This window comes from Brugia malayi (genome assembly GCF_000002995.4).
Source record: "Brugia malayi strain FR3 genome assembly, contig: Bm_v4_Chr1_scaffold_001, whole genome shotgun sequence".
In the NCBI taxonomy this organism is placed as follows: Eukaryota; Metazoa; Nematoda; class Chromadorea; order Rhabditida; family Onchocercidae; genus Brugia; species Brugia malayi.
This window is the reverse complement of record NW_025062475.1, coordinates 2,855,831-2,870,294: the sequence shown is the minus strand read 5'-3', so window position 1 is coordinate 2,870,294 and position 14,464 is coordinate 2,855,831. Positions and strand designations below refer to the sequence as shown.

The 14,464-nt window shown below is 23.4% G+C and overlaps 3 protein-coding genes across 3 annotated transcripts; 2 read left to right on the top strand and 1 right to left on the bottom strand.

Moving 5' to 3' along the window:
• Positions 1-173: 173 nt before the first annotated feature.
• On the top strand, positions 174-12,798 carry Bma-pat-2.1 (Integrin alpha pat-2 precursor, putative; the record flags this gene model as incomplete). The annotated part of the gene is made up of 20 exons (XM_043076357.1): positions 174-220; positions 1,720-1,844; positions 5,647-5,753; positions 5,885-6,008; positions 6,108-6,311; positions 6,610-6,698; positions 6,982-7,094; positions 7,267-7,393; positions 7,712-7,814; positions 8,110-8,298; positions 8,426-8,573; positions 8,873-9,005; positions 9,575-9,700; positions 9,877-10,014; positions 10,123-10,190; positions 10,536-10,689; positions 11,011-11,186; positions 11,643-11,835; positions 11,999-12,175; positions 12,442-12,798. The coding sequence occupies 20 exons, from the start codon at positions 174-176 to the stop codon at positions 12,796-12,798; spliced, it is 2,898 nt and encodes a 965-aa protein (XP_042932291.1).
• Bm1103 (Uncharacterized protein) lies at positions 1,702-1,851 on the bottom strand (the record flags this gene model as incomplete). The annotated part of the gene is made up of 1 exon (XM_043076358.1): positions 1,702-1,851. The coding sequence occupies one exon, from the start codon at positions 1,849-1,851 to the stop codon at positions 1,702-1,704; it is 150 nt and encodes a 49-aa protein (XP_042932292.1).
• Positions 12,799-13,076: 278 nt separating the features above from the next.
• On the top strand, positions 13,077-14,289 carry Bma-pat-2.2 (Uncharacterized protein; the record flags this gene model as incomplete). Its single annotated transcript, XM_043076356.1, has 3 exons — positions 13,077-13,280; positions 13,538-13,663; positions 14,143-14,289. 3 exons carry the CDS (start codon positions 13,077-13,079, stop codon positions 14,287-14,289), a joined length of 477 nt encoding a protein of 158 aa, XP_042932290.1.
• Positions 14,290-14,464: the final 175 nt, after the last annotated feature.

Here is a 14,464-nt window from a genome sequence, read left to right as displayed (position 1 = left end):
ATTTCAGGTAAAAAGCCATCAAAAAAAAAAAAAAAATGTTCGATTTTAAATTTCAACAACAATCTTTTGGTTACCTTTCTAATTTAATTTATTTGCTAAATTTAACAACACTGATTGTTTCATTTAACATTGATGTTAGACATCCAGTAATTCATCGAAGCAGTGCTAATTCTATGTTTGGTTATTCCATTGATTTTTATCAGCATGAAGGAATGACACTGTAAGTATTACTCTTTTTTTTTTTTTTATCATTAATTATCATATATTAATTTACATTTCATTGTAAATTACATTAATTTCAATTTAAATATAATTTTAAATAAATAAACCTTAAAAATAGATTAGGTTAATTTAAATTTTGTTGTGTACATTTTGATGTTCGAAAATTCACCAAAACTTTTCTTCAATTTTAACACACTAAATTTAGAATTTTAAAATTATAAGTTAAGAAGTGATGATAAAGTAAAAGAAAAAAAAAATTTTAGTAGAAGTAAATTAAGGTCATTATATGATTCATATTAAAGAAAAAAAAAAAGATTTAATTAATATGTTTTTAGGCAAAAGAAAGAAGAAAGAAAAACAATTTAATTAATTTGATAGTTCAAATTCATTAATCTAATTAATTTATGATCAAATTTGCGCCATTTTTTACTTTTGCAAAGGAAAAATTGCTCTTCAACTAATTGTGTCATTTTGAATTTTGATTGAAATGTTTGATAATAAAAAGACTTTCAAAATTAAAATTTAACAAAAGGACATGTCACATTATTGGTTATTTGTAAAAATTCTCGTGGCACTTTCTCAATGATTTACTATTTATCTCTAAGTAAAAGTAAGTATTTGCAAAAAAAAAAAGTAGCATTTAAAAATATTTAAAAAAAAATTTGGACATTTCTTCAAAAATCAATCGATTAGTTTGTTTATTCGTCATTTATATTCCGGTTTTTTCGTTTTGTTTTACTATAAATTTCATTTTTTTGAAATATTTTTCTTGAAGTAAAAATTTCAAATTTCCTAAAGTTTTTTTAAAAAAAAGTATGATTAATCTATCTCAAACTTAACAATTAGATAGAATCGTTGATTGATGAATCTAAGATAAAAATATCTTAGGTTCCGTTTTTTTTTTTTTTTTTTTTTTTTTTTTGCAGTACAGACCGGAAAACAGGCAAAAATAATATATGAAATGAATGAGGATAAAAACCGGAAAGAAGCATTTTTAATATTCCATACCTTTTCTACTTTTTTTTTTTTTTTTTTTAGAAAATAGATAATCTCATTAATTATATCAAACGATTTAATTAAATTAGGTGACAATGAAAAGAATATCATTGTCAACCGATTTACGATCTTTGCTTAATATCCGATTTTATTAGCAATAAAATAAGTTAAAAACAAAATGTATTTGGTGAATAATTTTTCGAAATTTTTAGCAATTTAAACTTTAAATTGTTGCTAAAAGTACATTTAAAATTTTGATGACCAATCGTAGACTAATTTAAAATTTAGTTTTAAATCATTTCAATCATAAAATTTAAATTACATAACATAACAGTAACACATTTATGAAATGAAGCTATGAATGTTTTTACTTTCCGTTAAAAAAAAAAAAAAACTTCGTCATTTTTTGCTGTCAAAATTTAAACTGACAAAAAAAAAAAATATTATTGGATTTTAGTTCTAAATGATTTTAGGATTAAAATTTCAATTACTGATTTGCAGTTTACTTGTTGGTTCACCAAAAGCAAACAGTGGTGCCAAACAACCAGGTGTCAAAAATGGCGGTGCTGTATTTCGATGTTCTGTGGAAAAACCACTGTGCTCTGAAATTTTTCTCGATCGAAAAGGTAACATTTTTTCTTTTTTTTTTTAAATAAAAAAAAAATTCAAATTTTAATTTAAACTTTTTAATGAAAAATGAAATTTTAACAGTAGCAATATAATACGTTTGGTTGCTATAAGCAAAATAATTTTGCATACAAAATTTATTCTTCAAAAGGTTCATTTAATAATAATTAAAGTTGAGAAATCTTTTTCTTTTTTTTTTTTTTTTTTTTCTATTAAAATTACGCCAACTAAAAAAATTTTCTCATATTTCTCCTGCCCTTTAAAATATGCAAAAATTGTAATTAAAATTTACAAAAAATTCGAATATATGAAATTAGGAAACAGAAATTCAAAGAAAGTAGTCAGTAATACTTGCAAAATGATATAAATCTTTTTTTTTTTTTTTAAAATTTAACCAAATATTATGAATTCTTACCTTTCCATTTACTCAAGATTTATTTATCAATCACTCAAAATTATTCAAAATTTATTTATTAATTACTCAAAATTACTCAAAATTTATTTATTAATTACTCAAAATTATTCAAAATTTATTTATTAATTACTCAGAATTTATTTATTAATTACTCAAAATTTATTTATTAATTACTCAAAATTATTCAAAATTTATTTATTAATTACTCAAAATTTATTTATTAATTACTCAAAATTATTCAAAATTTATTTATTAATTACTCAAAATTTATTTATTAATTACTCAAAATTATTCAAAATTTATTTATTAATTACTTAAAATTACTCAAAATTCTAAGCTTACTTATGTCTTACTTTTATTAAATATAACTTAGCTATCTATCATTTCCTTCCGTTTTTTTTTTTTTTGGCTTTTGCCTTTGTTTTTGCTTTTTTCTCATTTCCGTGAGAAATTTTTATTCTCATCTTTCTCGAATACTTTACTCTCATTCAATTCTCTCATAAAATTAATTGCAGAAATTCCCGCACATTTATCATTGTTCAATTTTCTTCATTTATAAATTAGCTTTAAGCAGTTGTTTGCGGCAATAATTTTTGCATTAACAAATAAATTTATCAATTAGTCATTTATTCATAGTATGTATGTTCTGTTTTTTTTTTTTTCCGTTTCTGTTTAATATTTTTTTTACGGAATTAAAATATTACAATTGAGACGCACGTGTTCCGTGAAAAACTAAAAGATGCATGAAAATATAAATAAAAGGAATACTTTCCTGTTTTTTACTTTGTACATATTCCGTAAAGGACTAAACATACTAAATGCATATTTTGGCTCTTTTAAATTTCTTTCTTTAAACTAATTTATTACCATCAGATTATTAGCATATTTAGCTTAAGGACAATGCACAGAAGGTAACTTGGGCCAAAATATCTAAAGAAAACTGAGCCATAAGATTTGAGTCAGATCATAAGCCTATAAGATTATATGTCAAAAGCGCTAATAATTTCAAATAAAATATTTACACAATGACATTAATTTATCATCTAATTGATGAATTTATTATAAAATGAATTCCATTTAGGAATATACTTCGATTAAAATTCTCGGATGGATTTGTAAACTTTGCTTAAGTTTTTAATATTTTAAATTTAATACTCTCAATTTTTTTTTCTTTGTTCAAAATGATGATATCAATGATTTATTACTTGATCGGATAGCATTTACAGTTTCTTTATTTGATAATTTCTTGCAGATTTTTTCTAAAAAGTTAAATATAATAATATTTTACTTTTTAAAAAAAAAACTCAAATAAGCTAACTTGAAAAAAATTTTAATCTATCCATTTTTTTTTTCTTTTGCTACTACTTACATACGGCAAATTTAGAAAATTTTATTATAAAGTTATCTGGCATTGCTGTCTGATACTGCTTCTATCATATCAGTAATCATTTCAAAAAATAGTTACTGATATGATGGAATAGAAAATGATAAGATAAGAGTAGTTAGGTTATGTTGAGAATTTTAGATATAACGGAATTCCGGAAAACATAAAAATGAACGGTTTAGTCGTTACGAAAATTTTTGAATTTACTATTAAATGAAATTATTCTCTTTGAAAACTGAAAATTCGTAGAATGTAGCTACTGGTTATGTTAGTATCTATCTAATGTCAATTAATGAATGTTAAAATGAAACATAAAGGTCACTGTTAATGGGACACACTTATCAGATGCCGCAAATGTGATTAATGCGCAGGACATTTTGTCTTTTCAATTGAAATTTGTTTAATTGATTAAGTGTGTCCGATCAATAGATTATCGATATGATATGAATAGTTTGATCTAAACTATCAATATGATATGAATAATTTGATCTAAACTATCAATATGATATGAATTTGATCTAAACTATCAATATGATATGAATAATTTGATCTAAACTATCAATATGATATGAATAATTTGATCTAAACTATCAATATGATATGAATAATTTGATCTAAACTATCAATATGATATGAATAGTTTGATCTAAACTATCAATATGATATGAATAGTTTGATCTAAACTATCAATATGATATGAATAATTTGATCTAAACTATCAATATGATATGAATAGTTTGATCTAAACTATCAATATGATATGAATAATTTGATCTAAACTATCAATATGATATGAATAGTTTGATCTAAACTATCAATATGATATGAATAATTTGATCTAAACTATCAATATGATATGAATAGTTTGATCTAAACTATCAATATGATATGAATAATTTGATCTAAACTATCAATATGATATGAATAGTTTGATCTAAACTATCAATATGATATGAATAGTTTGATCTAAACTATCAATATGATATGAATAATTTGATCTAAACAATCAATATGATATGAATAATTTGACCTAAACTATCGATATGATATGAATAATTTGACCTAAACTATCAATATGATATGAATAATTTGATCTAAACTATCAATATGATATGAATAATTTGACCTAAACTATCGATATGATATGAATAATTTGATCTAAAATATCGATTATTTGAACTTTCATAATAAACTTATAACATTTTCTTCGCCATTACTTGAAGCATATCTTATCATATCACAAATAAATTTAATCGTCATATCATATCACAATCAATTAAATTTAAATTAAAAACAAATTTTTTAAAAAAAAACGAAAAAAAAAGTTTCAAGAGACGATTAAATTTAAAATTTCTAACATTTAAAATGATAAACACTAAAAATTCTTAAAATTTTTAACAAAGAATAAAATGCAGTAAAAATGTTTAGCAAAAATTAATTGATAAATAGAATCACAGGTGGTCAATATTTAGTGAAAAAAAAAAATAAACCAATGGATTTCGTATCAAAAACAATAAATTTAATAAATTGATGAATTTAAATTTAAAAAAAAAAAAAATCTACAATCGCAAGGAATGTTTTCTTTTCTTTTTTTTTTTTTTTCAAAAAAGAAAAAAACGAATTCTTCGTGAAATCTTTAAAATTTGAAAGAAAAAAAAAGTTAAATCGTTTCTAATTATAATGCACAAAAGTATGCTCAAATGCGCTTACCAATGAATTTATAGCTTTAGTCAATTAATAAATTATAGCAAATTTCGGTCATTTTGAAATTTTGTCCCTTAGTTAGTTAATTAATGACTTATAAATTTAATTAATTGATAAGGTAATTAATTAATAAATTCCTCTTCGATCAGTTTGCAAAATGGTAACCATAGCTAAATTAATATACTATGAATCTTCCTACTAGACGTAATCTTAGTCAACTAATTAATTAATTAATTTAATTAATTAAAACTTTTTTTGGTTGAATATTTTCGATTAAAATTTATATAAATTATTGCAGGTAACGAGAAACGACTTAATGGATCTCATTTGTTACAAATTGAAGAGAAATCAGGTCAAATGCTTGGTGCTACTGTTAGAGTATCCAAGAAAGGCAATTCTGTCGTGGTTAATTTTAAATTTAAATTTTATCATTATCTTATTTTTATAACTTATTAAATTAATAATAATAATTCATCTTCTTTCTCAAAAAAAAAAAAATTATCAATTCATAACAAATTATCATATTTATTTTACAGGTTTGTGCACCTCATTACAAATATTTCTTTTCAAAATTTGAAGTTATTGAACCTGTTGGAACATGTTTTTATGCAACAAATGGTTTTGAAACTATTGAAGAATTTGCTTCATGTCGTCAAGAACGTACGATTTTATAAATTTTCATATTTTCATTAATTTAAAAATTTTTAAAATCATAATTTATATTTTCAATCAATTTCTAAATTAATTTAAAATTTTTAGCTGCTCGTCATGGCCATCATCGTTTTGGATATGGAATGTGCGGTTTTAGTGCAACAATCCCAGATGATGGTAATGAAAGGTTGTATATTGGTGCACCTGGTGCATATTATTGGCAAGGTACAATTTTTGCTCAAAATATTCGCAATCAATTAGATCGACCAAATACACATGATGGTCCAGCACATCATGATAATTATAATCTTGGTAAGTTAAACAAACAAAAAATAATCTATAAATTAAACTTTTCTAATTTTTTTTTTTTTTTTTTTTATCTCTAACTAACTAATTAACTAATCATTTTGCTATATTTCATTTATAATTTTAATTGTAATCATTATTTTTTACCAAATTTTGTTATGTAAATTTAGAATTTTGTCAAATTTTTTTTGATATAAATTTAAATCAATTTTATTTTCAAAGCTAAATTTAATGAAAAATTGAGGAATAAATTAATTCATTAAATGCTTACTAATTTACGCATATGATAAATTCTAAATTCTAGGCTATTCATTAGCAGCAGGTGATTTTGATGGTGATGGTTTAGAAGATGCGGTTGCTGGTGTACCACGTGGTAATGAACTTGTTGGTGCTGTAAGTTATCATATTTTATAAGTGATACTTTTAAACCTTTTTCTTTTATCTTTTTTTTTTTTTTAAAAAAAAAAATTCATTTGCTGAAATAATAACTATTTATAAATACCAGTTGAAATTTTAAAAAAGCATAAAAGGATGCTTTGTTTTTTTTTTTTTTTTTTTTCGGTTTTATATTCAATTTAAAAAAATTTTTCAGTTGAATTTTTCTCGTGTTTTTGCAATTTTTCTTTCTTACATTTTCTTTTTTAATTTATTTAAATTTCGGAATTAATTTTTTCAGGTTTATATTTTCAATCATAAATTAATATCATTGAAAAATTTAACTGATAAAAACGGTCAAAAAGGTCAATTCTTTGGTGCTGCTGTAGCAGTTACCGATTTAAATAATGATGGGTTAGTAAATATTATCATTAATTTTGTTTTTTTTTTTTTTTTTAAAGCCAAAGTTAATATAAGAAATTATTTAAGAGGAATTGAATTATTAATTATTGATTGATTGATTTATTTAATTAATTAAAAATAAATGAAGAAAATAAAAAAATAAAATTTATGTTTTTTTCTTCAGCTACGACGATATTATCGTTGGTTCACCATTTTATACTGATTACAAAACAGTAATGGATGTAAAAACTCAAGAACATAAGCCTCGTTACGATATTGGCAAAGTTATGGTTTTCTTTCAAGGAGCAGATGTAAGCCTTATTTTCAAATTTTCTTTTTTTTAAAATTAAATTTTGAATTTTTGAAATTTATAAGTTGAATTCATATGGAAATGTTTAATTATACATTTAAAAATTTCATATTTTTGATGAAAAAATTTTTTTTATCAAAAATATTAATTTTTTGTTCAATAAATTTTTATATGAATGTTTACTTCAAGAATTTGTTATTTCATTTAATGTATGCTATTGTTGGAATAAAAATTATCAAAAAAAGATATTTGCTCAAATACTTTTCCAATATTTGATTCATTTTTCATTTTTAAATTAATTGAAATTAATTATTTGCAGCATGATTTTCCAAAATGGGAATCATTACTGGGACATACCGAATGGTCACGATTTGGTTATTCGATTGCAGCAGCTGGTGATTTAAATCAGGATGGTTACAATGGTAATTTTAAAATTTAAATTTAATATAATTAAAGGAAAGATTAAATTTGAATGAAATGTTTTAGTTAAAAGAATGAATTATTGTCTAATTTTAAGCTCATTTTTTCTTCTTTTGAATATTTAAGGATTTTTATTTTTTATTTCTTTTCTATTGTTCTGCTTTATTTATTTACTTATTTTTTTGTTTTTGTTTATTCGTAAATATTGTTTATTTCTATCAAACTTTTTTATAACATTACTGCTCGTTCCTTCAATGCACATTATTTTTAAGTTAATAACATTTTGTTTTCACACAGATTTTATCGTTGGTGCGCCATATGATGGTGATGATCGTCGAGGTGCCGTGTACGTGTATCATGGAGCTAAAAATGGCGTACGTAAAGAACCAACGCAAAAAATTGAAGCACGAAAAATAAACGCTGATTTAAAAGCATTTGGATTTTCGCTTGCTGGTGGTAAAGATATCGATAAAAATCAATATCCAGGTTAGAAAATATTCAATTATTTATTCAATTAAATAATGCTAATTGTTGTTTGAATGGAACTTAGGTAACAGTTACTTAATTAATTAATTATTTAATTAATTAATTAATTGATATAAATTTCGTTTAGATATTGCGGTTGGTGCTTATCAAAGTGCTCATGCAGTGGTTTTTAAAACGAAACCAGTGGTAACAGTAACAGGTTCATTAACTACAGCTAAGAATTCAATTAATCTCGAAGATAAAACTTGCTCAACTGAATTTGGAATGATGGCATGGTGCATACTATTTGATATATTAAAATATTTAATTACTATATTAAATTTTATTTTTTATTTTTATAATTAACTAAAACTTTCAAGAATTTCTTTCTTTCTTTCTCCTTTTTCTTTTCTTTTTTCTTCTTTTTTTTTTTGATTTTTAGACAAAAATTTTGGAAATTATTTATTATATTTTAATGTTTACTTTTTTTAATATGCAAATTTTGATGTTGTTTTAAATTTTAAATTAATCTTTCTAAAATACAGGACATTATTATTCAATGTTTACTTACATTCCATTATTGACATAATTTCAGTGAGCATATGAAACTTTGTATGCGATACGAGGGTAAAGGTCAATCACCACCAGATATTGATCTGAAACTTCTGTTTCAGCTTGATTCTAAGAAAACGATTACACCACGAGCATTTTTCAGACGAAGAGATTTGGTAAGTTTTATTAATGATAAGTAAACAATTGCCAGAGGTAAACAATTTTGTTATTTGTTAATAGAAATTGGACAGTGACCATTAGATGACCAAATAAGATTCTAAACAATGTAGTAAAAGACAAAAAAAAGAGTAATAACAAAAATATAAAATGTTAAAAAATAAAAAAAATTTTCCGATTTTTTAAGAAAATATCATCATAAATTGAGATTTCAATTATTTTAATTGTAAAAATGCAACAGGAAGAAATATTTTTTGTGTTTATTATCAAATTAAAATTGTAAAAAAAAATTTAATTGGTTTTATATCAAACATTACTTTTATTTTTGTTTATTATTATTTTTTTTTTTTCATTATCGTCAATTTTCACATTTATTATATTAGATTTTTAGGAATTACTCAAACTAAAGTTAAATTAACAAAGTTATCAAATTTATTGATTTTTTTTCTGGAAAATATCATTTTTTTTCGAAAAAAAATTTTTTTTAACCATATTTTTCTTTCAAATTTTGAAAATTTGAACAACATTTTGACGATATTAAATATCGTTAATGCTATTCTGAATTCAGAATAATAAACGGAATACAAAAGTTCACAAGAAAGCAGCATCACGTGATCAACCGGATATAATCGAACAAATAATGCATTTACGGAAAGGACATGAATACTGTGAAACATATGATATTTATGTTTCTGTAAGTTTATTTTTTAAATTTAAAAATTCTTTATAAAATTTATAATTTTAAACTTAAATACATTTCAATTGATAGATTCCATTCCGAAATAGAAATGTTAGTGAAAAAAAAAAAAAAGTGGAAAAAAGTCAAATTTATTATTCGTTTTTTTTTTTTTTTAAAATGTTCCATTACAGGATACAATACGTGATAAATTAAATCCGATACATATCATGGCAAATTACAGTTATGAGGAGCGTACATCCGGTCTGTCAACATCAGGTCATCTTGAACCGGCACTAGATACCACCGTACCATTGTCGTTTGAAGTTGAGGTCAAATATCAAGTTAAAAAATAATTATAATGAAGCTTACATGTTTCTTTCTTTTTTTTTTATTGAAATTAAATAAAACGCTCAAACTTTCAATGTGATCATTTTTAGCTTCCGATAGATAAAAATTGTGGTCCAGATGAGAAATGCATTCCGGATTTACAAGTACATGCTACTTCGTAAGTTATCTTTGTAGTATATTTCAGTAAAAACATTTCGCTTATAATTCATTTTTCTTTTTTTCTTTTTTTTTGTTGTTGCTAATGACTTTAATTGCTAGAATATATTTTATTGATTTAAAAAATTTTCTCCTTCTCATACTTTTTTTTTTTGATCACTGATAGAGCATTTATCAAAGTGATAATCAATAGAAATGTAATGATTGATAAGCAATCAATATTTGACTTTACACTATAACTCTCTGTTTAATGAATTTAAAAAATTTGCAATTAATTTGAAATTTCTAAAATTTTGCAGCTAATATATGCTTTATCAATTTGTTGATTAATTGTTAATAAATTAAGAAGCAAGAAGAAATTCACTATTGGTGCAGCTGATCAATCGCTAATTGTTAATGTAACGGTCGCAAATCATGGCGAGGATTCGCATGAATCGCAATTTTTTATCACAATACCACCGGGCTTCGAATACGGTGGTGTTGAGAATTATGCCACACAGGTATTTGATAAGTGATTATTTGATCGAGATTTGATAAAGATGGTCGGATGGATGAAAAGATTTTAAATATCAATTATTACTACCAAAAAGATTAGTGAATAATGCTAAAGATCACTATGAGATAGAGCTAAAAATCCAATTCATATAGATCAAATTGTATAATCGTCCGACATCATTTGAATAATTAATTATTAAAAAATTTTAAAAAAATATCCAAATCTTATAAATCAGACAATATTATAAAATTTGATGAAATTATATTACAATTCTTAAATTAAAAAAATTTCATATAGCTAATTCTAATTTAATTTTAATTTTTAGCGACCAATTAGTTGCTCACCGCAATCTAAAACTGGAAAAGATGAGGAATACATATTTGTATGTGATATTGGTAATCCATTAGCCGGTAATAGTGAAGCAAAATTCGGATTCCGTTTAACCGGTACTAAAGTGGATGCAACAGATGAAGCAATCGAAATTAGAATGTCTGTTAATAGGTAATGAAATTAAATTTCTTTGTTCATTCATTGTATTGTATTTGATGATATAACATTAATAAAAATTTAAAACTGAATGTAAATTTTAAACGATCAATTTAATGAACAATGAAAATATTTGGAATTTATTTGGAAAGAAATTTTTTATGAAATTATTTGGAATATTTGGAAAAAAAATTACGACAAGTGTTACATTCTAAATTAAATGAAATATTGATGATAACAAATTAAGCAGCAATGCAATGATTCTAATATGATATTCTCTGACAATATAATTTCAAATTATTGAGTAATAATTATTAAATTATTTGTGAAAGCTTTGATTAATCGATCATAAAGGATCATCGATCACTTTTTTTTTTCTTTTTTGTTAATTAAGACTATAGCAATTAGCTAAGATTGTTTTTTTTTTCTTTGTTAGTGAAGATTATTAGCTAATTATGTGATTAATTTTAGTAGCAGTGAAGAAGCTTACGGTCGTGATCATGATAATGAATTAACTGTACGAGTTCCAGTTGAAATTAAAGCTCAACTTTCATTGGTTGGCCGATCAACACCAGAACAACTGGATTACTCAATACGGAATCGAACTCCAAGTGATCCAATTTTTGATTCCGAAATTGGTCCTGTTGTCAGTCACTTATATCAGGTAGATAGTAAACTTAAAATTTGCTTACATTTTTGCTTTCAAAATAAATTAGCAAATATAATTTATTCAAAATATCTATGAAGATTTTGTTTTTGTTTTTGTTTTTTTTTTTTTTTTCATTATCAAAAATTTATGCAATTTTTAGGATTTTTTGAAAATTTAGGTTATAAATCGCGGTCCAAGTGCGATTAGTGGTGCTTCATTAGATATTATTTGGCCAAGTTTTGCTGAAAATGGAAAACATTTATTGTATTTGATTGATGAGCCACAAGTGAATGATGCTGACAAAGTAAAATGTCGCGTGAAACAAGCGCAAAATATCAATCCGGATAGTTTAACGGTGATAATTTTTTCAGTTTTTCAAAATATTTAAAGCCTTTAGAAGAATAGACTTCAAAATTTTGTTTTTTTTTGTTTTGTTTTTCTTAATTAAACGAATTCTTAATCATTCCAGTTTGCTATCAAAAGTGCTAAATAATTTTGATTCAGGGAAAACTTTTCATAAAATTCACTTACGTGTAACATCACGTAAGAAATTTAGGCCGTCACAGAGGAATTTAGTTGTCTTGTTTTTTGTATAAAATTAGATGAATGAATGTTTTTTAGATCTCAAATGAACACATTCCGACACCATCAGCAATCATTTATGATGATCAAATACCTATGCAGCATTATGAACGTGAGGAACACGTACGAGAAATGTATGATGATTATAAGTTGAGACGACGTCGAATGCAAATTCGATCCGAACATATGACTCGTAGACGTAAGATCAAACGATCGCATCAACAAATGCTAACTGATCAACGTAGAATTCGAGTTGTTCAAGCTAAAGATAATATGAAACAAGCAGTTAAAATGGCTAAAGCAGCTGGAAAAGCTGTCGAATATAGAGGACCTCTCAATCGAGCTAACATTTTAAGTTCTTTTTTTTTTGATATGAATGAATTTTTTGATTTTTAATATAAATTTTAAGTTAGATAATAATTAAATAATAATTCACAGTAACTATCAGTTAGATCAATAGAAAAAAAAAATGAACAAATTTGAAAAAATGAATGAATTAATCATTGTAGTAAGGATTAAAAAGTTATCTTTTTCATACTTTTAAAATTGATTTTTTATTAATTTATAAATTTTGCTTAAAAAAAACTTATATATTCTAGTTTTCAAATTAAAATTAACTCAATTCATATTTTCATATTAAAAATAATATATTTATTTTTTTTTAGGGTTGTAATATGGATAATTGCACACATATTGAATGTGATATTCGTCGACTTAATGAGGATGAATTTGTCCTGGTGGAAATTTATGCTCGTTTAGCTGTAAATACTTTAATTGATAATAATATTTATGAAGCAGATATCTCATCAATTGGTATAGCTAAAATATCAGCATTACCAAGTGCGCCACGTTATAATCCACCAGCGCAACTTGTTGCGGTATATTTTTCTTTTGTATTTTCTAAAAATAAATGGATTTTTTTCTTTTTTCTTTTTTCTTTTTTTTTTTTTTTTTTTATAAAGTTATTATATTTTATGGATAAAAAAGTATGCTTGAAATAAATTTCAAAAAAATGGAAAAAAGAGGAAAATTATATTACTAATTAATATTAAACATATAATTATTATATATTTGTAAAAAGAGAATTGAAATGACTTTTAAATGATTTTTAAAAAAAAAAAAAATTATTTTTCAGGTAACAACAGATGTAAATCCAACAGATCCAGAACAAGCGAAACGTGGTGTACCATGGTGGTTATATTTAATTGCAATTCTTATTGGATTAGTCATTTTGGCGCTTCTTATCCTATGTCTTTGGAGGGTAATTTTTTTAATAGTAAAATTTTAAAATAAAAAAAAAAAAAAAAATGAAAAAAATTTAAAAAAGACTAAATTATACGTAATAAATTCATTTATTTATTATATATTCATTTATTTCAAAAAAAGAATTTTAAAATTAAAAGTTTTGAATAGATTTATCACATGTTAAAAAAGTATTACTAATTATTCATTACTAATTTCACATTCTAACAAATTCTTTAATTCTATAAAGCTTTTTTTTTTTTTTAACAATTTGATATATTTTGTAAATATTTTATCATTCAACTAAAATTAATGTTTCAATATCGAAATGCTTTAGAATGAATAAGTATAAATTAATATTTTATCATTATATTATTAAAATAAAAAATTTAATCAATAAGTTAAAAAAAATAATAATTTTTAAAATAACAAGAAATTTAATTCATCTTTTATTCAAGTTCAAACAAAATTTAAAATTCAATTAAAATTTTATTTTAGTGTGGCTTCTTTAAACGTCATAGACCACCAACTGAACAAGCTACTTACAATACAAATGCCAAAAATATGGATATGTATGCAGATAGTCAAGTACGATTTGCTCATCCTCATATGTACTCAGAGGAGCGACACGGTATTCGAGTATAAGTAAGTAAGTAAGCGAGTAAGTAAGTAAGTAAGTATAACTTCTTTGCAATAATTGTGCAGTGTCTTTTTTTTTTTATTGCTCAATTGACGAATTCTTGCCACAATCTGTTATGGAAATTTCAGAAAAAAAAAAAAAAGAAAAAATTAATAAATTAAAAATTTTTGCTTGTCGAAA